General features: G+C 39.1%; 1 protein-coding gene across 1 annotated transcript in view; it reads left to right on the top strand.

Annotated features, from left to right (window-relative positions):
• The window catches only part of Chrm2 (cholinergic receptor muscarinic 2), a 126512-nt gene extending 102631 nt beyond the window's left edge, over positions 1-23881 (top strand). The window contains exon 3 of the mRNA XM_057781681.1: positions 18662-23881. Within this exon, the coding sequence (XP_057637664.1) occupies positions 18702-20102 (1401 nt within the window). The 5' untranslated portion in view covers positions 18662-18701 and the 3' untranslated portion in view covers positions 20103-23881. The remainder of the gene's footprint in view (positions 1-18661) is intronic.
• Positions 23882-24631: the final 750 nt, after the last annotated feature.

Raw genomic sequence — 24631 nt, 5'->3', positions numbered from 1 at the left:
ATAAGAAAGAGTGAGCCAGAGAGCAAACAGGCACAGAGTGTACATCCCTCAAGAGAGAATGCCACAAACACTGGACCAGAAGTATTGCTTAGTATTTGGCACCAAGCAAGTTTCTCAACATACCCTGTTTTCTACCAAATGAGAGAAATAGTGCAGTGCTCATCACGTCTATTCTTCCTAGATATTCAAAATTCTTATTCTTCTCAGCCTTAGTTCCTTAAGAGCTGTGGGGGGCTGCGAGGCAGTGCAGGCACAAGTCCCTGGATGGATAGTGAGTGCTTTTGCCCCTACATCATGGGTTAAGAAAATCTTCATAGTCACAACCTGAGGAACACGTTTTAAAATCCTAACAAGGAAGAATTCAAGCCTAAACTGAAGGAGAAACTAAGATGGGAGAAAGTGTAATTTCTTATTAACTCAAGCAAGAAAACACTCATGAATTCAATGCACTCAAACTGCTTTAGTATGCGATCGTGTATATAAATATGTGTTTGTAGGTATGTACCTGACTTACACTGATTTGCTAAAAAATTATTTAACTAACGGTCAGTGTTTCTTGAAATGCCACGTCAATGTAGGAGATTAATGACAAAAGTTGAAATCAAGCCCTGACCATTGTCACATGCTACATCCAGATCTCTGAGTGTTCCCACTCCCTTGATCGGACCAGTTTCTGACTTTAAAGCACACAATGTCAAATCTCAGAAAGAACCAGGGATGTACTGGAGCAAAAATAAAGCTGTCATTTCCTCTCTAGTCAGAGTGTCAGAACTCAGACATCAGTGATGATTTAAGAGCCGGCCATGTATTTTGTATCCCTACTTACTGACATTTAGTAGCGATAATCATACAAATTATTTTTGAGTTTTCTTGCATAGAAATATAATCACTCACATCGTATTTTTGCTCTAGTGTGGGATTTTTTTCCTCCTTGGACTTTGCTGTATCAGCCACACTGATTATTTTGTATGGAGTTGTCTATTGGGTCATTATATACCAGTTCCTTATATTTCTTTCTTTGTGTGTGTGATGTGTGGAGAGTATGTGTATGTAGTACAGGCATGGGTCCTTATGCCAGAGAGTTTGTGTGAAAGCCAGAGGACATACTGTTTATGTTCTTTTTTTTCACTTGTTTTGAGGCAGGCTATCTCTGCTGTTAGTCCCTACATGTGCCAGGACAGCTGCCTGCATCCTTCAGGGGATTCTCATGCTTCTGCCCCTCATCTTTCCATGGGGACAGCAAGACTGCAGATATGTGATATTTTATCCACCTTTTACACAAACTGTGGGGATTTGAACTCAGGTCCACATGTTTTAATGACAATCTTACCCACTTAGCTGTTTCCCATCTCCCTTCTTTCTAAGAAAGAAACACATAGCATCTTTTCTCCCCAAAGTAATGGCTAAAATCATCAGGTTATTTTTCTGGCAATACATTATCAAATAAAATGTTTTGAGTGCTTGGGGTATGCATTTTGAAATTCAGAAGTACCATAAAATAGTTACTATGGGATAAAAAATTTATGTTTCAGAGGCATTAGACCTTTCATGGTCTCTGTTAAATGTAATTTGAATCATTTTTAATAGAGAAGAGAGGCTCACAGATTTATGTTTTGTGTGCTTTATATTACAAAACAATTCTATTGAGAATACATTTATGAGAGAGTGACTTCCACAAGGACGAAAACTTTGTAAATAGGATTTATTTGACAGCAACTTAATGTTTTTAATTAATATATTGTGCATTTTTAAAAGAGACCATATATAAAACAATAGCTTTTATTTGTTAATCTTCTCTAAACCTTCAATGTAGATGGAAAATTGCTAATTTTATTAATATGACCTCTGTAATGAAATATATATATATATATATATATATATATATATATATATAGAGAGAGAGAGAGAGAGAACTTAGAAACAGGGTGAGAAGATTCAACTCATTGCACAACAAAAACTAAGCAAAGGCAATCTCAGCAGGATGAAAACAAATATAAATACACAGGCAGGTTGCTGAAAAATTCATATATAATGTATGAATGTGATAAAAAGCACAAAACCCCAAGGAAACATTGCAATTGCATGAGTTGAAAACACACCTTATCATGAATGGGGAAAGCTATAATAAATATCAACTAAATTAAAGCAGCCCAAAAGAAATTCATACTAATAATTGTTTTAGAGGCATTTTAAAGTCAATATAAAAAATAGCATATAAAAATAATAAAATTAATAACAGAGAACATTGATGAATAAAATCATGACCAGAACTTTTAATAAATTTAAAATAGGGAAAATAGTATTATTGATACACAAAGAGATGGATAAAGCAAGAATTATGAAGGAAAGTCTAGTTTGGCCCAAATACGTGAAAATATTTAGTGGGTGACTGAAAAGATTTTTAAATTTTTGAGAAACTGCAAATTATCCAACAAAATCTTCTCCAACAAAATCTTCTAGGTCAAATTTTACATTTTTGGAAAATTATTACTGGAAAATTATACTTTATTCTATTGTAGACCATATAAATTAGTTTTCAGTATAAAATGTATGCAATAGCTAAATTAAATTTATTATATAGTTACTGTTTGGGGCACAGAGAAAGATTTTTGAAGATGCTGTAAAGTTAAGTAAAAGTATATATGACATATTTTCCAAAGAATCATTGTCAAAAGCAAAAGGGAGATTTTATAATATCAGTACATGTAAATAATAAAACTTGAAAAACCAATAGCATGGAATTAAAACTTCAAACATGCAGAATATTTTATTTATGAGTAAATATTTGTAATGTGGTTTGAAATGATGGTTTTACTTTTTATTGCCAAGCTATAGGCTTGCAATATTATAGCAAGTGCTTCTTACAAAACCAGCCACTGTATGTAACTCTGGCTAATAACTGCACTCACAGAAATCTGTGCTATGAAACCAGTCAGAGATCAACGAAATTAAGATCTGGTACAATGACGTTTCTTATTTATGTGAGATAAAAATCGCTAATAATCAAAATGTTACAAACAGATTATTTAATGTCATAGTACCATGGCCACTAAACTCAATACTGTGTGTCCACTAGAACAACATAGCAAAAGACTATGTCCTGGAAAAATATTCACAACCTTTATTTAAAATTTTTATAAATCAATAAAAATCAAAACTCATGAATCAGACTGGAAAAAAATGCTTTTCTTCCTCGTTTAATATCCTGATTAGGAGCCACTGTTTAAAACGCTATGAAGATGTAGGTTTCTAATGCTATTTTATTATTATAAGTACCTGATAATTCTGCCTCCAGAGGGACAACTTCTATTCTGTAACTGTGCAAGCTTTACCAGCCACTCGATATCAATATGTCCCCCTTCACCAGAGTGGATATCTCAGTTCCCAGCTTCACACAGTCGAGCGGTGCTTTGAATGCTCCTCAAAATAAAGCTTCCAAATGCTTCAAGTATGCACATTACACATGTGTGCAAGCATGCATGTTACACACGTGGGTGAGTATGCATGCTACACACGTGTGCGAGTATGCACATTATATACTGAGGTGTGTGTAGGAAGATAAAGAAGATTCCAATAAGATTCAGATTTTGCAATTGCTTTCAGCTGTGCTTCAAGGCCTTTGACAATGACAAACAAACCAACACCCTTTATGAGCATTTCCCCTGAACTTCACTAGAAGTGAATTATCTATTGCATACTCATGCTGAATGGGTAGATCTGTGAGTCAGGGATCAATGATACTAAATGTGTTTCCTTTTGGTTGGTTTCTCCAATGTTACAGTCTGAAAAATCAGACAAATGAATATGCAATCATTGTTAGTGCCCAAACGCAAAGGGAAGTTTGTGAGCAAAGTCCTATCATAAACAAAACTCCTTGTTTTAATTTAAAAATAAGAGCATGCTGTTTTTGTTTTTAGTTGAGACTGAATTCAGATAAACTTTGGCACCGAAGTTTGCTCTACAAAATATAATGCACGGGGGGCGGGGGGGGGGGGGCGGTATTCTCATCTGTTCTTTGGGATGTTGTCTAGATTTCAGATATCCACGGGAATTGTCAAAATAGCCTTCCCTGCACTTTGCAGATGGTGCATTTCTTCTCCACATTCTCTCCAGGAGACTTCCCCTCATTCCACTCTCTACTGGCAAAGCTGCTTCGGCCGTGATTATCACGATTCTGTAAAAGAGGATGTAATTCGTCAGCTGACTATTTTGAGCCTGTCCACTAAATAAGTTCAGGATGAAGTCATTGGCGCAGAGGTGTCAGCTAATTGCAGAGGCAGACGGCAGAGAGAGCAGACTGAGGGAGAGCGCATCCTTACCCCAAGGACAAGTCTTTGCTCTGACATTCCAGAGAATACACAAATGAGTTTGCCAACTAAATTGTCTTCCTCCTCCAATATATGATCCCCTTCTCCTGTGCTGAAACCACATTTTAATGAGTTGGTAGGTAAATACACAGCGCAGTTGGGAGAATTAGTTAGTTCATGCTTGTACGTTTGCAATATTGAGAGGGAAATGAAGATGCAGATAGCAATTTGAATCTAATTTTCCACCTTCCATGGATGAAGGGTTACAGAAGGAAGTAGAGAGGCGCTAGAATATGGGGGGAGGGTTGGAAGGCACCCCGACAAAGAATACAAATGACCTCAAAAAGATGGCCTTGTTCAGGGAGGCCAGTGAAGCCCAAGTGACTTAGATTCAAGGGGGGAAGGAGCTGTTTTCTCATTGTAGGCACTCGGGTTACTAGGGTTTATGCTGTTTGGCAACATTCAGGTCTCAGGATAACGTGCCATCCTGACCCCTTTGTTGGCACCAGATGGAACCTAAGAGAACTAAGTGAAAGTGTAGCCCAGAGACTTTCAGAATCAAAAAGCTTGTGAGAGTCAGAAGTTTTCACTGCTGTGGAGAATAGAATCCAAAGCAGGAAGGTAAAATTGCGGGCAGCTTACCACCACAGACACCTGCGTTTTGCTGGAGGTTTTAGACAGGACTGTTTAAAAACAAACAGAACTGTGTGAGAAGTGGAGAGGCGGTGTGGGTGGACAATGTGTCTACTGTCAATCTTCTTGAATTCTTGAAGACACTATCTTGCAGAACTAATCATTTAATTTTTATTTTGAAGCAGTTTTAAAATTTAAAAAAAAAAACAACTCTCCTAGAATAGTCTCCCCAGGTCTTAAACTGAAAGAAGAAAATACACTTGAACACACACTACACATACACAAACACACACACACACACACACACATGCTACAGCATCCCAGGAGAAGAAGCAAATAGGACCCAGATCACAGTCAGATAAGACAGATTGTGAATGCTTTACACAAAATAAAGGCAGCAGAGAGGTGTCCCAGACTCCATTCTGCTGCTTTTACTCAGCAGTAACAAGTCCTAACTTTAAAGGAAAATCCTCAAGTCAATAAACAGGTCATTTGAGACTGAGTCTTAATTCCCTGCATATGTTTATTTAATCCAATCATTACACTGAGCTCTGAATATTATTGATTACCTATACTCTCCCCTTTTGTGTGTTTATTTCCATTTCATTGTATAGCCTAAACATGGAAATCATTTATCATTCTTAATAGCATGGGGCAGGACTCATCATCCTTCAGGAATGTATTGATGATCAAACAGAAGCCATCTGTTGATCTTATGTGGATAAGTAACCAACAGACAATTTCTAAGCTTTGAGTCTCACCAAGATCTCCAGAGTTTTCATAATCTATTTTATGTTTTAGAAAGCACCTAAACCAAATTCTTTCATTTGGTTTAATATATTTACTTATTCAGCTGTTGTGAACTACCCACAGGGTCTTGCATTAGTTAGACAAATAGTCTATACCACTGATCTACATACCTATACCCAAACCAAAAATTTTTTAAAGGTTTCCCTTAAATTTCCCTACTTCAAATTCCATTTTTCTGCTTTACTTTAACCTTAATGATAAAACAGGATTATTTTTGGTCAGTTTAATTTTTAAAATCCATTCCAGTCTCACATTCCATAATCCAGATATTCAGAGAAATCTTTTTTTTTATTCTTTTTTACTTAAAATTTCCAACTGCTCCCCGTTTCCCATTTCCCTCCCCCTCCTCCCACATATTGCCCCCTCCCCCCACTCCCCTCCCCCTATCCCCACTCCACTTCTCCTCCCCCTAGTCCACTCCCCCTCCCTCTCGATACTGAAGAGCAGTCCAAATTCCCTGCTCTACATGAAGACCAAGGTCCTCCCACTTCTATCTAGGTCCAGGAAGGTGAGCATCCAAACAGGCTACGCTCCCACAAAGCCAGTTCATGTATTAGGATCGAAACCTAGTGCCATTGTCCTTGGCTTCTCATCAGCCTTCATTGTCCGCCTTGTTCAGAGAGTCCAGTTTCAACCCATGCTTATTCAGTCCCAGTCCAGCTGGCCTTGGAGAGCTCCCAATAGATCAGTTCCACTGTCACAGTGGGTGGGTGCACCCCTCGTGGTCCTGATTTCCTTGCTCATGTTCTCCCTCAGAGAAATCTTTGATGATTATTTTATTCTCATATTTATATACCTGTGTTTTACTGAAGGCAATTCATAATTTTCCAAATCATTTAACCCCAGCATATAAAAATGTTGTCTGGTTCTATAAATCCACTGAGTCTTATAAAGGAACTGCTTCATGGTTTATTTTCAGAAGGTTTGTGCGATTCATAGAAAGAATGAAAGAGTCAGCTATTTCAGGGACTCTCAAATCTTTATTTTCATGCGTGGTTTGGGAATTTTAGGATGTACTGGATATTCTGACAACCATCATGATGGATCTCACTGTCCCTGCCCCACACTGTGCCTGTTTGGGATATTTCTATAATCTAGCTAGTTACTTCTCCATTTAGATAGGAACCACTCACTGTGACTTACTAGTTTAGATCGTGTTTAAAGAGGTCAGTCGTGTGTGTGTGTGCATTTTTATTTAACTAATAATAACTAAAAGAATAAAAGGAAATGTACTGAGAGAAGCAGATCAAACTGTCGACTTTCGGCTTTACAAGGGCCTTTGCTTTCAAGCCAGAGTCAGACTGCTCACAAGTCACTTCCCTAAATGTAGATACAGAGCCAGGGACGCTTTAGCATAACGAACAGAAGTTAATATAGTATCTCTTCTTGCACAAGACCTAACCAACCCAAATTTCAGCAAAAACAGGGGAAGATCTCAACATGCCCCTGCAGATGAATAGCTCAGGGAAGGAGAATCATTCTTCTTAGAGGTTGTGGCCCCTGGTAGGTTTCCTGATCCCCCAGACCTTTGTACATATGGGCAACACTAAGAGGATCTGATTTAAAAACAAATGACTGGACAAAAAAAGAAAGAATAGAAAAGGAAGTAAACACAGAAAAGTAGATGGGTGCAATGAGCCTGAGAGGGGTTAGAAGGACAATGGACTTATATGGATATAATCATATTTCATCATATAAACCTATGCAATTCTCAATAGGATAAAAAAAGAGATGATCTACCATTGAATCTCTCCTGAGAACATATGTGCAAATATTCCCATTTTACTGGTGATCCATGAATCACACATGAAGATTGACTGGGGTTAAGATGGGTGCTGTCTTTAGGATTGGGATTCTTAGTCCAAAATGACCATGAATGTCAGTAACCCTTCTCTTCTCTTGGAACTCAGCTGAGATCTAGTTATAGTTTCTGGGTTCTAGGATCATGAGGCTATTTCTCCTGTCCTTATATGGAATATTGCCATATAATGTTTTGAAATCATTACATAATAAACAAAGTTAAGTTTCTGTAAGTGATGGTGGAAGAGTAACCTGACGGCAGAGATTTGACAATGGATTCTGAAGAGTGGCTTTAAACAATCCATGGCATTTCACACACGCCATGTAAGCTAAAGATAGGGTAGAAAATGGATGGGCATTGAAGACAAAGACTTGGATAAAGAAATCGGAATTGTCTACAGAAATATGAATGAAAGAAAAGTCCTAAGGCTGCCCCAGTCCCCTCGAACACCAATGTCATTAGGGTAGATATTCTTTTTTTTTTTTTTTACTTTGTTTTGTTTTACGATGACTCTTCCTTTTTTATTTTATTTTTTTATTAATTTACTTATTTATTAAAGATTTCTGTCTCTTCCCCGCCACTGCCTCCCATTTCCCTCCCCGTCCCCCAATCAACTCCCCCTCTCTCATCAGCCCTAAGAGCAGTCAGGGTTCCCTGCCCTGTGGGGAGTCCAAGGACCTCCCACCTCCTTCCAGGTCTATTAAGGTGAACATCCAAACAGCGTAGGCTCCCACAAAGCCAGTATGTGCAGAAGGATCGAAACCCAGTGCCATTGTTCTTGACTTACTTAAGGTCATGCTCAACTTCCTTAGCAATCAGGGAAATGCAAATCAAGACAACTTTAAGATACCATCTTACACCTGTCAGAATGGCTAAAATAAAAAACACCAATGATAGCCTTTGCTGGAGAGGTTGTGGAGAAAGGGGTACACTCATCCATTGCTGGTGGGAATGCAAACTTGTACAACCACTTTGGAAAGCAGTGTGGCGGTTTCTCGGGAAATTCGGGATCAACCTACCCCTGGACCCAGCAATACCACTCTTGGGAATATACCCAAGAGATGCCCTATCATACAACAAAAGTATAGGGTAGATATTCTTTATTGTGATTGGACCACGGTATTTTCTTCCAGTTAGTAAAACTGCAAAAGGAATGGTTTTTTTTTCAGAAACTGTTTTATTGAAAACAGTACCTACAATGATACGTTATCAAATGTGACATCCAAGTTAACTTATACATATTCATAAATCATGTTCTGAGCCTCATAATTTGACAGAGTTAAATTTTTGGTATTTCTTATTTGGTAGTTCATACCTGCTTGGGGAGGAGAGCCATTCTTCATTGGTGGTATGGTCAAAGACAGCTTTTAGGATTAGGGTTGGGTGTAAATCTGTGAGGAGCTAATTCTTTTCTTACTCCCTCAGGAAGAATAACGTCTCTAAGAGTATGTGGCTTTGAACTAAAATAGAAATTTACAATCATCAAATAATCGTTCTTGGGTCTATGGGTATAATTATTAAAAGAGGTTTACTGTCATAGCATCTGACCCCTTGATCAAGAAGATATTAGTTGTTAATTTTCATGTGATAAAACCAGATGCATGGCATAAGAGTGAGATTTTTTTGAATCCTGTGTTGAATGGAAGCAAATAAGAGAATAAGACATTGGATTAATTCAGAAAAAAACAAAGAACTACTCAATTTGTTTTCTAATGTTTTGGGAGCAATACAGATGCATGCTTGGTCCTTCATGTTGCTTCTTTCAATTGTTCTGTAGTTGTTTATTAGAACCACTTTCTAAATTATAATCCACTTAATCATAGGGACTGATAACCTGAAAGGGGCCTACTGTATAATGTTCCTATAAAAAATTGAGAATGATGCATTTTATTTTCTACAATATTAGATCAATTCAATATGAAAGGGGCTTCACATACCCAGCCAGGAAAAGAGATAAACTTCTGTTTTAGGTTTTGCTAAGCTAAAGCTTTAACTACCACATCCACAAACATGTCACAGTCATCTATAAATAGAAGTTACCAGAAGAAGAGCTGTGCCACCCTTACAAAGTGAGAAGCCAGCCTTTTGCTGGCACCTCCCATAGCTTGATAACCAGGACCTTCTCTACTGCTTCCTTCAAAAAGAAAGGCAGACTAGACCTATGTTGTTCTTCATGTCTGGACATTGCTTACAGAAAGTCAGCTTTCTATAGTATGTTATCACGGTGTACTGATCCTTTCTGGGAGACTCTCCTAACCCATGACCTTTAGAATAAAATAAAAACCGTTTTGTTTCCCTCTCATTAATGTCACAATCCTTCCCTACTCAGCAATTATGCTACATATGTGTGCATATATATGCATACACACAGGGGCTGGGTGAAGATTCAGGGGCAAAATCTCCTAGCTTCTCATTTCCTGCCATCTTGAGATGTGTTACAGGCTAAGTAATTGCAAACGTATCTCCTAACTTTTTTAAAGGTCTAACAGTGCAAACTCCCATCTCATCTCAGTAGAGAATTCGTGCTAAACCTCCTTTGACTGGTAATCCAGAGATGCTGCTAAAAACTGACTTTCCACCAGACTTGAACATTTGCTCCCATCCATGTTCCAGCCATATATTAGAATATCTTTCCTTATCATGCATTGTTTATGAATGAAAATTTTGTTTAAAGGCCTATATGTGAACTGCTCAAAGTTTATTTTTGTTTGTTTGTTTTTGAGAGACAGAGTCTCACTATGTAACTCTGGATAGCCTAGAACTCCATATATCTGCCTGCCTTTGCCTCCTGTATGATGAAATTAAAAGTGTGTACAATTATTCTTGCATCAATTGCTCAAATTTTAGCAACCATTTATTACATGGCATGTTATAGATGAAGGCAAATAAATTCTGCTTGACCATTTCCAAGCCCAGATGGTACAGTTCAAGAAGACAAGTGTCATTTCTGTCATATCTTTCGCATTGGGCTCAACCGACACAAAACTTGTCTCTTAGAGAAAGGTGAAGGTTAAGACTTCGTACTTATTAGTACAGAGCTCAGGTTTCATGAAAGAGTGATGTCAAAGAGTGTTTGGAGCAACTGGAGGTGAAGGGGCTGGGAGTTCAGCTCAATGGGCTGGAGTTGTTTAGGATGCACAAGACCCTGACTTCAGTCCTCAGCACTGCAAATACAAATAAAACAAACCAGCAGAGTCTGGAGACAAAGGGGGCAGGGTTAGGGACATGTAAATATTTTAATGGTTTTTAACTAATGTGAAAGGAAAGAGAAGGGCATCAGAGTAGAAAGGGTTGGAGCCTTAAGGAATAGCCAACTATATTACACACATTTAGTGCCAATGTGATTCCCCCAGCATCGTCAACAAGAAGTGGTTTTATTCCAAGCACTTAGAAGAGTTGACTACTCTGGTTTCAAACATAAACTTCTTCATTCTTTCTGACCAGCATGCTTTCTAGTGGGACTCTAAATTAGTGCTTTAGATACATGAATCTTTGCTGACGCGATGCATCTTTTTATGCTCCATCTAAACTGCCATTCGATCATTTAGCAAAAACTTTAATCTTCTCAACGCTCTTGGGTTTCAAATTTTTGTGAGATAACACTGTGGTCATTTTGCCGAGTTCTAGAAATAGGCTGCAATCAGGCTCTGGGGAAACAATCATTTCGTGTTTCGATTGGAAACAATAAAAATAGTTGCTGCCCATTACTTTATATACTTCATTACTATTTTATTTTTATAGCCCCATTGACTCTGGTATGAATCATAGGTCTATGAAGCAGGTGTCATTTGTGTCATTGAAAAATGGGAAGATCCAAAGTTTGAATCTTTCAGAGGTGAATTCATTTCTCTGGTTCCACACAGTTCCATTCTAGAAATTGCAGACAGAAGAAGGATGAATAGTCTTTGTTGTACACTTCTGTGTTTCAAATAGTAATAACCATTAAAGCCATGTCTATAAAACCAATGCTACTCATTTGTACTTTTCATAGAAATGTGTGTTTTTATGGGAAGAGTAATGTGTGACCCTGATGAGTATGGCTTCCTTTCTCTTCATAAACTGTGCACCCTCAGACACACTTATAATAAATATATGCCCAAGTGCAATTGAGTGTCTTACTCTCTACCCAGTTCTTGCAACTTGTGCTGCCCAAGCTTCCCATTATGTTCATAGGAAATGTCACTTGTGTGTGCACTGTTCACTCTGTACACAATTTCTGATAACATTTATCCTTTTCCTGATTGCCATGGCCCACCCTTCAAGGGCAACATAAAAACCTTCCAACTACTCCTAAATGGAATTCCATCTTGTCTCCCAAGGTTTGTATCTTTGATCTACAATCTAAAGCTGCATGTTGACACATGCTCTATCTCACCCCCAGCAGAAGGCATATACATCCTGGAAAATTCTCCCTAAAGGGGTGTGTTGTTTGGAATTGCTCAGCTTCTCGAGAACAACAGCTTTCATTCTAGAATTTTCTATCAGACTTATAACAAACCTCATTCCTTTGCAAATTCGATTCACATTTTTAATTCAAAGCAATGAATTAACTAATTTAGTGTTATTAAACCAGCATCCTGCCAATTTCAGGGTAGAAAAAAACTACAAAAACAAAATTTAAAAAGCCACTACATAGTTCCAGCTACTTAAGACAGAGAGAAAGACACAGATACAGCTGTGAGATCAGGCAACTTCCCATAGCTCTGCAGCCACTGGTTCATTTCCTCCTCTGCTCTTTGGGGAGGGGACACAATCACCTGTCGACACAGGGTTTCCTCTGATTAGATATTTGATCTGGACTACACAGGGCAGTACATGTTTCATGCTGTAGTTTTAGGCCCATGCATTTTACTGTAATTGAGTGTAGAAGGAGCTGCTTGTTCATCTGGCCACCCAGAACTGAAATAACCACAAAGAAACTGTATTAGTTAAATCACTGCTTGGCCCATTAGCTCTAGCTTCTTATTAATTTAATCCATTTCTACTAATCTGTATATCACTATGTGACAGTGGCTTACCGGCAAAGTTTTGGCATGTCTGACTCTGCCGAGGAGGCTCCATGGCATCTCTCTGACTCCGCCTCCTTTCTCCCAGCATTCCATCTTTATTCATTAATGGTCATCACAGCATGTAGAGGGAACTCCCACATCAATTGAGTTGCAGTTTATTGAATAAGAGAAAAAAGTAGTAAAACGATAGCCCTTGTCTGTCTCAGAGATCTGTCCAATTCAGTGCAGAAGAGGATAGAAACCAATGTGCTTATGCACATGAGATGTGCTTTTGAAAACCTACAAACCTGGGCATTCCCTGGCTTCACTGTGCTTATGTACATCCAGACTCCTTCTGCCTTTGGCGGGGAGAGCACTGTGTGTGAGGAATAACTAAAATCTGACTTGCACGAAGAGAGAAAGCTAGGATCCTAGTAGAACCACAGCTGCCACTCTTTCCCTGTTGGCCGTGGCATTTTTCTAGGGCAAGTGGTGTTTACAATGTGTTTTGAAGAAGGGAAAAGATAGCATGGCTGACATGGACTGGAAGCTTGTCCCAGAATCACTAAGAATAGTGTTGCATTTGACAGGCAGCCAACACAGCCAGCACGCTTACCCTGCAGTAAGCTTGTGCATAATCCTGATGTTTTTCACATTGAAAGAATCCCTGAACTCTGCGTGTACTGCCCCGAGGATCAGAATGCTGCTTCAGCTGCTGTCGCACGTCTGTCATTTGCTTTCTGTTTTTGCTTTTTAACAAAGTACAAAATAGGCATGGATCTTAAAGGTACAACAGCTTTCGGCATGGCTTTTTTTTTTTTAATCCAAAATAAATTGTGTTTTTGTTGGTTATGGTGGTGCTGTTTTTCTAGACAAGGTTTCTCTGTGTTACAACCTGGCTGTCCTGGAATTCACTTTGTAGACCAGGTTGGCCTCAACCTCTCTGAGCTCTGCCTGCCTCTGTCTCCCAAGTGCTGGGATTAACCGTCTAACTTTTAAGGAATTAAGGCTGTACCTCAGTAGTAGATTGTTTACCTAGTGTGCATGAGGCCCTGGGTTCAATCCCTAACATCACAGAAAGAAAAGAAAAAGTGAATTAAAATGGAAAACAGGATTTCACTTGGATGTGACGGCAGTGATGGTGCCAATGGAGACCACAGTAATCCAGATTTTTGTATAATGCATATCTAGCAAAGTCTGCCATTTTGTGATACAGGTTCCTAAATACGAAAAGCTTACACATTTCTTTGCGAATATTTCTGAGACATTTACTTTGAAATAACATGTCGATTCAGCGTGGCCAAATAAGTATGTGTGAGTCTTCTTTTATGTTTCTTAACTTTCGGGTTCTCAAGTTCAAAGACTTAGAGCAGTGGCTCCAAACCACTAAATTGCACTTCCTTGAGAAAAAAACGTGATGGTACATAACCTAGAGAACTGCAAGGAAAAAAAGAGTCAGGCATTGTGAATGAGAGGAAGAAAGGGAAAGGGAAGGAGATGAGGGGAGGATATTTGGGGAAGACGTACCAAGGAACCTTCTCTATTTCGTTCCATTCTAGCCAACCTTCCTCTGAAATCCTTAAGCCTTGGCGCCTGGCCCCACATCTATCCATCTACCCAGCTTCATAGGTAGCCGGTGAGTCTCATCGGCAGTCTTTCCTAGATTAGAAATCTCTTGCAGGTGAGAGCACACCCTATTTTCATTGGGTTCCCGTTCGTTCTTCACTTCCACCCCCATAGCCTCTGAGGGCATTTGAAGACCTGATCATAGCAGTGCTTCAGAAGACAATATGGGAACTAAGAGAAGCAAGGCCTTAGCACTTCCCTGTGGCCATCCTCCCTGCAACCACTACCAAAGGGAATGCAGGAGTTGGTGAGGAAGGAGGGGTGTCCATGCTGACTCACAATGTCTCCTCTCAGGGAGAATCAGACTGAAGGGAATTGAAAATGCGCTCCGAGTCTGTGCAACCCTGTCCCAGTTCCCAGGAGGAGGTGGACTATTAACACAGCCAGTTCTGCAAGGACAGACTGGTTCATGACTCATCGACCAGTAAAAGTAAACAACACATAAGATAAAAACAATCAACTCAGCCTCAGCTGCACCAGTATTAAACTATGTGAAATACAGCATTTCTCAGGAACAGGGACTTTGCTCCCTAACACTTCTTGGAATAAATGACTCCTTACTCCTTAGTTCTCCTTTTTTTCCCTTAAACTTGTTTGGTCTCTTACAGTGTTGATGGGAAAAAAAAAAAAACCTCAGTATCAGATTCACGCTATTCGTTAATTAGTAGGGTTAAGTGAGGGTTGCTAAGACCTAATCCAGATCATGGATTGTACACAATGACCATCCCTTCCATGGCAGGAAGTAAAAATCACATTTATAATATTATTTATCAGATTAACATACAACATATTTGTTTAAAAGAACTACAAAGCAAAGAAAAGTAGTAGGCTTAATTTGCATTTTAATCAATGACAACACAGTACAAGAATACTGCATCTCATTCTTAAGACAGGAAACTAAGTTTTTCATATGATCCCCTGCTAACGACTCAGTGGGTGAGGCCTCGTCTCCATGGCATTCTGATGCATTCTGTAGTGCCCCATCAAATCAACCTTGCTTCATATTTTCTACAATAGTGTTTTGTGCTGAAAGCCTTCTGTATAATATAATATAATATTGTTGGACAAACATTCAAGCATCTCAGAACATATTATTATATTTATCTTTTATGCTAAAGGTTGACAAGGGTCAGTCATGAGGATGTTCGCGACATTGTGCTCGCCTACCCTGCTCTCAAATCCATGACTTCTACAACTATTCCTCACTCTCTTTCTTCCTCCTTCTCTCCCTCCCTCCCCCTTTCCTCTCTCTCTCTCTCTCTCTCTCTCTCTCTCTCTCTCTCTCTCTTTCTCTCTCTCTCTCTGTCTTAATGTTGCTTGTCTATACTTGTGTTTAGGCTGAACACATGGGACTGGATAACCTATCAGGGGCTCATGAAAGTAATTCTCCCCCCATCAGCAGCCCATCTTAGATTTTCCTGATTTTCTTTCCATTCTTTTAAAGCACTCAGAGTGTTAGGCTTCCAGGTCAAGGTCAGATATAGTAAAGATAAGAGATTGGGCACTAACTCTCCACACCTCTGACCAATGTCAACATTACAAATAGAAATGTGAGACTGGTGCTTTTTAAACTCACAAAAATTATATGAAATAGCGAGTAAAACCTTGTACTACTTAGGCTGCTCACACATTGATCAAGTCATGAAGCTCATTCGACCCTGAACGCAGTTTGGGCAGTATTGCTACCAGGGCTGTGCTGCCCCACGCAGACAGAAGTCTCATTTGTATCGTCTAATTCTCCAGTACTCTCTAGTACATATCAGAATTTATTTTTTATAACTGTAATTGACTTTCTCCAAAACAATTCAGAGTGGCTGTGAGCGAATTGTGAGAGAGCACTTTTCAATTCATTTGGGGATATACTGGCTGTGGGGTGTGTGTGCGTGTGTGTGTGTGTGTGTGTGTGTGTGTATTCCTTTGGGATGGAAACCTAGGCATTTCATATGCTAAGCAGACACTCTAGCACTGAGCTACCTCTGCCTCCCCACCCAGCATTTTTGGTGATATAATTTCATAGTGATCAATTTTAGAAAAATGTTTAGAACTATAAATGCAACATTTTTTATGTGTCAAACTCACTTACTAATTCCAAGATTTAATACCAGCATTTCCCCTCAAAGATGTAGTACTGATGTCGATACATGATGCTCACATTTTTGTATAAATCAAGGACCCAACTTGATATCTGGACACCAGGCTTAATCTTGTAGGTCATTGGTGTTTGCAAATGGATACGGCTAATGGGAGTATTTTTTAGATAAGCATTGGCTATTAATTGCTAAAAGAGTCTGCATAGAGTGCCACTAGTTTGAATATCAAGTAGTTTTAGTCTTTGATCCTTTGATCAGTATGTGTCATAAAAACACCAGCTACCCCAGGACTTGCTCTGAAGAGTAATTATGCTTATGATATGCTAATTGTTCTTTTGATGATTTTCTTGATTACACTGTTGGTGACAGTTCGCTATCATCAATAATGAGAATTTATTTCGTCTACCACCTCCTTCTACCCCACAGTTTCCCATTCATACACAGTTCAAACACACATAGATTCAGCATTTTCCGTTAGCTGGTGTGAAAGTTTAAGAGAGATGATACATTTACATCTTTTTGGCAGATTTAAGTATTTAACAGCATGTGTCTAACGCTTAGCCTTTATGGACTATCATTCAGAGACATATCACTTTAATCCTTGCTACAACACTGAAAGAAAAAAAAAGAGTTCGAGAAAATAAAGTTCATTGAATTTTAGCAGCAATCTCGAAATACACAGCTAATAATTTAAAAATGACACAAAAGCCCACACGTTGTGAAGAATACACAGACATATGAATGTTATCTCTGCTATGTGTACAAAGGAACGAGGTGAAGAAAAGTTTTCTTTTCATGCTTCCAAAATATAATCAAATCCTTCTTAGAAACTAAATTTTAGAATACCACATTTCACATTTACTGTATGCTTTGAAGTTCATTCAAATTGTGGACCTCTTCTTCATTTGTGATATAACCTTATTGCTTTAATGACCGCAGAAATTTGGGGAACAGGAGTAGTGAGAGGCTGGTGGAAGCCAGTGTTTCTCTGTCAGAGAAGAGAAACAACCCCACATAGTGTGTATATCCTGTTGAAAGGAAGGATGTCCCTGCTTCAAATACTTGTATTTGCTTCTACGTGGCATTTCCATGCCAGCATTGCCATAGCCTAGTGGGTAGCTCTGAAAATTCCTGAGTTGCAATAGTGACTGTAGTTCACATCACATAAAGTTCCCAGTGTTCAGCATGGATAAAGGTCCCAGGCTCACTAAGCAATCTGTCTTAACTAGCAACCTCTGCATATATGACATCATTTTGCTGTTACTCGGGAGTTTCTTATTAAGTGCAATTCTTCCAAGGAGAAGGAAGGCAGAGGGAGGTCATCAAAAAACTAGAAGTATGAAGTAAGGTACTGATTTTAGCTGTAAATTGTTTACTCGCTGTCCTAGTGATAAAGAAGTTCCTTAAACTCGTTTATTATCTCAACTTTCTTCTTTCTACAAGGGAGATGATATAATATATTGCAAAGACTTTGTATAGCCCTTAACACTTACTGAGAAAATACCTACATGAGAGACACAAGGCTGCATTTTCTTTTATGATTTTTATTTAAAAGTGATTCATATCACTTGTAAACAAGAAAAAGGAAAAGTACAACATTGCAGCATGCCTATCACTGACTTGATGTGTGATACTATGTCACTGTCTGCAACCATCTGGGCCATAGCTTCCTCTTCAGAAAAAAATGGAAGGTTTGTCAAAGAATAGTTAAGCAATAGACTTAATAGTGGCTTGAAACAAAGAAAAGATTTGGAAGATTGGTAGAATCACATCAATAATAATGGATGATTCTTTTACAAGGTATAGAATTTTTAAATTCCTAGTGCTAAGTGAAGATGATTACAATTGTAAAACAGGACTGAGAAAAACGAATTTACTTTGGTTGGGTGCACTGGCTAGTATATTGTCTTTTTATCACTGCTTTCATCAATATTAATAAGGTAAAAGCTCAAACTGCCAAAAGGGAAAGTGTTATTAACTATAGAAGTTACATATGCAATTTTATGCTCTGTCCCAATGTTTTGGCTCTCACTGGCTTGTTAGTTTTTATTTCAAAGCCAGAAGTTTCTGATTGTTTTGGAAAGTTTTAACTATAAACTTAGTTTAGTCAACTCAACTCATTAGAATTTGTTGATATAAACAAACAGACAGAAAGACATACAGATACTCATATGTGTATATGGAGTCACTGCTGGCATTATTGGATCATAAACTTATAGCCAAACATTAAGAAAAATTTTCAATCCTCTATCTAAAGTCTTTGCCTCTTGGGTGAGGCAAAGAGGGTCCAGCAAATATTAAGAATACAGAAGAATAATTTGGAACTTTATCAAAAGGAAGGAATCTAATGTGTACTTGAATTAATGTTTCTATTACATCTGTTAACTTCATTCTATTTCCCTGCAGGTTTAAATGTTTATTTGGACACTTGGTAACTGAACACAAAATGAATAACTCAACAAACTCAACTAACAATGGCTTGGCTATTACCAGTCCTTACAAGACTTTTGAAGTGGTATTTATTGTCCTTGTGGCTGGATCCCTCAGTCTGGTGACCATCATTGGGAACATCCTGGTCATGGTTTCCATTAAAGTCAACCGTCACCTTCAGACAGTCAACAATTACTTCTTGTTCAGCCTTGCCTGTGCTGACCTCATCATAGGTGTTTTCTCCATGAACTTGTACACTCTCTACACTGTGATTGGCTACTGGCCTTTGGGACCTGTCGTATGTGACCTTTGGCTAGCCTTGGACTATGTGGTCAGCAACGCCTCTGTTATGAATTTGCTCATCATCAGTTTCGATAGGTACTTCTGCGTCACAAAACCTCTGACCTACCCAGTTAAGCGGACCACCAAAATGGCAGGCATGATGATTGCAGCGGCCTGGGTCCTTTCCTTCATCCTCTGGGCTCCAGCCATTCTCTTCTGGCAGTTCATCGTAGGGGTGAGGACTGTGGAGGACGGGGAGTGTTACATCCAGTTCTTTTCCAATGCCGCTGTCACCTTTGGCACTGCCATTGCAGCCTTCTATCTGCCTGTCATCATCATGACTGTGTTGTATTGGCATATATCCCGGGCAAGTAAGAGCAGGATAAAGAAGGAAAAGAAGGAACCTGTGGCCAACCAAGATCCAGTGTCTCCAAGTCTGGTGCAAGGAAGAATTGTAAAACCAAACAACAACAACATGCCGGGTGGTGACAGTGGTCTGGAGCACAACAAAATTCAGAACGGCAAGGCTCCCCGGGATGGTGTGACTGAGAACTGCGTTCAGGGAGAGGAGAAGGAGAGCTCAAATGACTCCACCTCCGTCAGTGCTGTGGCCTCCAATATGAGGGATGACGAAATAACCCAGGACGAAAACACAGTTTCTACTTCTGTGGGCCATTCCAAAGATGACAACTCTAAGCAAACGTGCATCAAAATTGTCACCAAGACCCAAAAAGGTGATTCGTGCACCCCAGCGACTACCACTGTAGACCTAGTGGGATCATCAGGTCAAAACGGGGATGAGAAGCAGAACATTGTGGCGCGCAAGATTGTGAAGATGACCAAGCAGCCTGCCAAAAAGAAGCCTCCTCCGTCCCGGGAAAAGAAGGTGACCAGGACAATCTTGGCTATTCTGTTGGCTTTCATCATCACCTGGGCGCCATACAATGTCATGGTGCTCATCAATACCTTCTGTACACCCTGCATCCCCAATACGGTGTGGACAATTGGCTACTGGCTCTGTTACATCAATAGCACCATCAACCCGGCCTGCTATGCACTTTGTAATGCCACCTTCAAAAAGACTTTTAAGCACCTCCTTATGTGTCACTACAAGAACATAGGCGCTACACGGTAAAAGACCTTTACGAAAGAAGAACTGCTTTCAAGTGGGACTTGGGATGAAGAACAGAGGCAAGAAAGCTCTCTGTTTATAGTGATCTGTCATTGCACTTTACAGGCTCACTGCAAATGTGCAGTTAAGGAACTCTACAGTGACACTCTTACCGTGCCCATGCTCCAGTTTGAAGAAAAAAAACAAGTAAACTTGTACCTTATAAACGCTGCCAGTTTAGGAGACAATGAAAGAGACACGGTGAAATTGTGGGTCTGAGAAACAATCTATGCTATCTCCTACTCTCTTGAAGAAGGGCTTCTGAATCTGCAATTTCATGTCTCTGCACAAGAAGAGTGACCTTGTTTGTACTTCCTGTTGTCCCCGTGTGTCTAGATGAGGAAGAAATGTCCTGCTAACACAGAGACCCAGACACAAGGAAGCAGACGCTATACAATGAGTGATATGAAGAAAGAAAATCAAAGAGGAAGTGGAGACAATCTGCAGAGCATTGAGCACATTCTAGGCTATGCTGTGCTCTCTGATAGGTTTCAGTGTAATCGCTGCTTATTTCTTCTCTCCCCCCCCTTTCCCAACATGAAAAGCAAGAAATCATAACAACGAAAACCCAGCTAGGTCATACTATTTTTTCTACTATTTTTGTAGGTTCTGGTTTTATATTGGGTATGGCTAATACCTGCAGGACTTCTCCTTAATCTGGCCAGAGTCAGCCATAAAAATGGGCGCTCTGCCTCTCCCCACTGTGTCCTTGCATTGCTCGAGGGTGTACACGCCTATTAGGATTTCATTCACTTGAGTTCCTTTGTGTGGAATATTTTCATCCATCTGGATTTTCTTCTAAACTAACCTATCTTAACAGATTAGTCTGCCTAAGACATAAATATGCTTGGGAAACCAAAGTCATTTAAAATTAAATTTTAATTACTTTAGAAAATGGCCAGTCTAGTTGGGGAAAGTTCACTGAGGCCAGATGAATTTTGAAATGAGAAAACAGAAGGTCAGAAGGGTGATCTGTTTGAAATGGAACCATCCTGACCCATGTGTCTGACCATGTTAAAGTGTACAACATGAACTCCCGAGAGTCAGCAGGAAGACGATGCTGCTTTGCTCATTTGAAATCTTAAACAAGATTAGTTTACTGTGTCAACCCCAAGAAGAAAAGACATTATACTCCATGTCTGTTAATAGATGATATTCAAATTATACTCAAATGGGTTTTCTATAACCAAGCTAAGACATGGGGGTGGGGGAAAGGGCCATGCAGAAAACATTTACTGATATTACCTGTTTCATGTTCTTCAAATTGTCTTCAAATCTCTGTAAGATTATATTGCTTCAAAATTCTCTAATCAGGAGAGTTACATTAATCTCTGTGGTATAAATATAGTGGATAGCCAAACAGTGGCAAAACATGCCCACAGGATCTGATGGGAGCGTTTATGTGGTTTTAGTCATGCCATTTTTCTTCACTGTATAATCTGATCACAGATAGCTGTCACAGACATGATTAGTAAAGAATAACATTAAACAGATCATGTCTGTGTAGGAAATCCATTCTTGATACTCTAAATAAATACAGAATTATATCGCCCCACATTTAACTAGTTATTTTTGTCTTCATATATTTTCTCCCATTATATGTAATGGTCTTCCAATCAAATTTTCTAAGTGTGGGCCTAATGGATAGAAATTAAAGTTATAAATTCCTTTTTTCAAAGCTCAGAATTTCACTGATAAGCTTTGATTACTTCTCTGTCCACCCCAAGATTGTTGCAACTCAAATTGATCAGTCTGAAGTCCTAAGACTTATTAAAGTTATTTTGTGTGGTTTTGCACAACAGCATCATCTCACCAAGTGGAAGACAAGGAATATGACAACAGCAACAAAAAGTGTTATAAGCTAATAAGAAGTAAATCACTAATGATGTATGTATTTATCCTTAATGAACATAACTTCTTGTTTGAGTAATTTCGGTTGTTTTTACCTGCAAATCTCCTATGCGTAAATATAGCATTGGTTCAAACAGATTAATTTAGTCTATAATTAGTTGATGTAGTTCCTTTAGTTCAGAATCACTAAAATATAAATTCTGAATTTTAAGACCACATTCATTTTTTGTGTTGTTTCTTCAACTAGTTGAGTGGAGAGGACTTCATTCCAATGTGCTTCTTGATCTCCTGTAAGAAAAGTGATCCATTAGCTAACTTTCATTTTAAATTTGTTATATACCGTTGCGATGCAGACATGGCTTCCATCAGAACCACCGCTTTGGAAGCCAGGATTCAGGGTTTCTCTCTGTTTAGTTTAAACCCAACTCACCATGAGCCAATCTTTGTCTTGCTCTGTGTCTCTATTGTATCCTTCCCTTGGTGCATTCTGATAATTTGCCACAGCTTCCATGACTTTATTCAATGGAAATCTGTCAAAGTCGCGAAAAGAATGAAGACAGACCAACAACCACGGACACTTTCTCTACCAGGATCAGAAGATAAAGGAAGGACATTGACATAATTAGAGTGAGACTGTCTTCAGACATCTGTCTCTGTTGTTGCTGGCCTTGCTTGTTTTTATGACTCTCAAGCAGAGGCAATTTTTACCCTATGGACACTTAGTGATCCGTTGAGCTGTTTTTATCGTCACAAGTGGGAATAGGTATTTGTATGTAATGAGAAGGGAGTTTGAATGCTGCTGCACAGGTTATAATGCACAAGATAGGCTTCCTCATCCCATCCCAAAGAAAATGATCTGGCTCAAAATGGCAACGGTACCAGGACTGAGAAAGACTGGTTTCTAATAAGGAATTTCCGGAGCTTCCTTTCTTAATCCTTCATCATATACAAAAGGATTAATGCAAATTGCTTACTTGTTAGACTAAAGCAAAACTCACTCATCATCTAACAGAAACACTCCCCCACTAACTATGGGATTTGGAATTCACAGATAAAAGCACAGACCACATCTACACATCAAAACCAGCAGCTCTCACCCACCGGGAACATCTGGTTACAGCATGATGGATGCTAGTTGAGAGACTGCAGCGCTGGCCATGAACATAGCTGCTTCTAGTCTGAAAACACCTTTCTTTTTCAAACTAACGAAGAGCCCTTTAAAGAAACAACATGACTCATCTTCTTTGCTTTCCTTGGAAATGTCAGTAGCTTTCAATCCTTTATTTCTTTTCTCCTTGTAGCGATAATGTAACTATCCCAGAGCGGTATTGTAAAAAGAGAAGATTAAGAGTATGAAAAGAACCAGTTTATGTCTGGAGAAAAGGACTGATTGCCTCTTGATCAGTTCATCATTCCCTTAATGACAGATTCTAACTATTAAGACAAGGTCATCAACGTAGTAAGTAATCTGCCACATCCTTTCACTGTCTTCCACTCACTGCTTTTGATCCTGAAGAAATGGCGTGAGGGGAGACTGAATTTCAAAATGATGCCAACAGTTATTCGGCAGTGCAGTCAACCTTTATTTTTTATTTAGTTCATGGATAGTTGCTCCCCTCCTCAATTTGCCAAGATCTCTGTCAGCCACCATAACACTGGTGTTGCAAATAGATTAGGAAGGCACCCACAGCTGGATAAACTTGTGCAACTTATATTCTCAGCATGTACATACAACTCCATGCCTCTCCAGTAGGCTTCCCTTTAAAAGGGTGCACGCTGTAGCATGAACTCTGTGTATATTTAATCTATCTTCCCGTAATATGCTGTATGCTTCCTATATATATTCTATAAATAAAATGTATAATAGAAATACATATTTCTGTATGCAAATAAATATATTATACACAAAATTGTAACAGGCACTCTGGCATATGTGTTGTTTTGTAGAATAAGGGTAGAGTTAATGCCTTCCATTTTCAAAGAAAATTATACTTTGCACCAAGGGAAGAGATTTAAGAGCAGCCTAACTCATATCCACATTAATATTCAACTGATTTATCATTGAGTGTCTGGCACTGATTTTAGACATCTCTTGGAGGAATACATTAATAAATCTTTCTGGTATCAGCCCATGTGACAGCCAAGATTTCGTTCCCTGAGCCTGTCAAGCCTGCAATGAGAACCTTCCCAGCTGCTGTGGGCCCCACAGCTGTGTTGATCTCCTGTCTGATTGCCCTGATGAGGCTGCAACCAACCCATTCTCAAAGAGTCGCACTCTCCTCCAAACTAACTGATTTTAGTGAAATGAAAAATAATCACAGTGGGAGAAAAGGATGACCTTCAGAGGGTTGTTTCTCCCTGACAAACAAGGTAAAGATGGCTCAGGCGGTGTGCTTCAGAAACCACTCTTTCAGCATGGGTCCAACACACAGCATCCCCTCCACAGCACACCAGAAAACCTTACTGAACTACAAAATGGCAGCTCTCCCAAAGAATTTACAAAGTAGATGGTTTGTTTCAGAGTGTCTACATTTTCTCCGCACTGCTCCCTTTTCCTTCTTCATTGTTCATTGTACTATCTACGTTCCTCAGAACATGCCTACGGCCCAAAGCTTAAGTTTATTATTATAAGGGATACTGGT

Source organism: Chionomys nivalis, chromosome 1, assembly GCF_950005125.1.
Source record: "Chionomys nivalis chromosome 1, mChiNiv1.1, whole genome shotgun sequence".
Classification (NCBI taxonomy): domain Eukaryota; kingdom Metazoa; phylum Chordata; class Mammalia; order Rodentia; family Cricetidae; genus Chionomys; species Chionomys nivalis.
The sequence above is the reverse complement of the archived record's forward strand: the minus strand, read 5'-3'. Positions and strand labels throughout refer to the sequence as shown.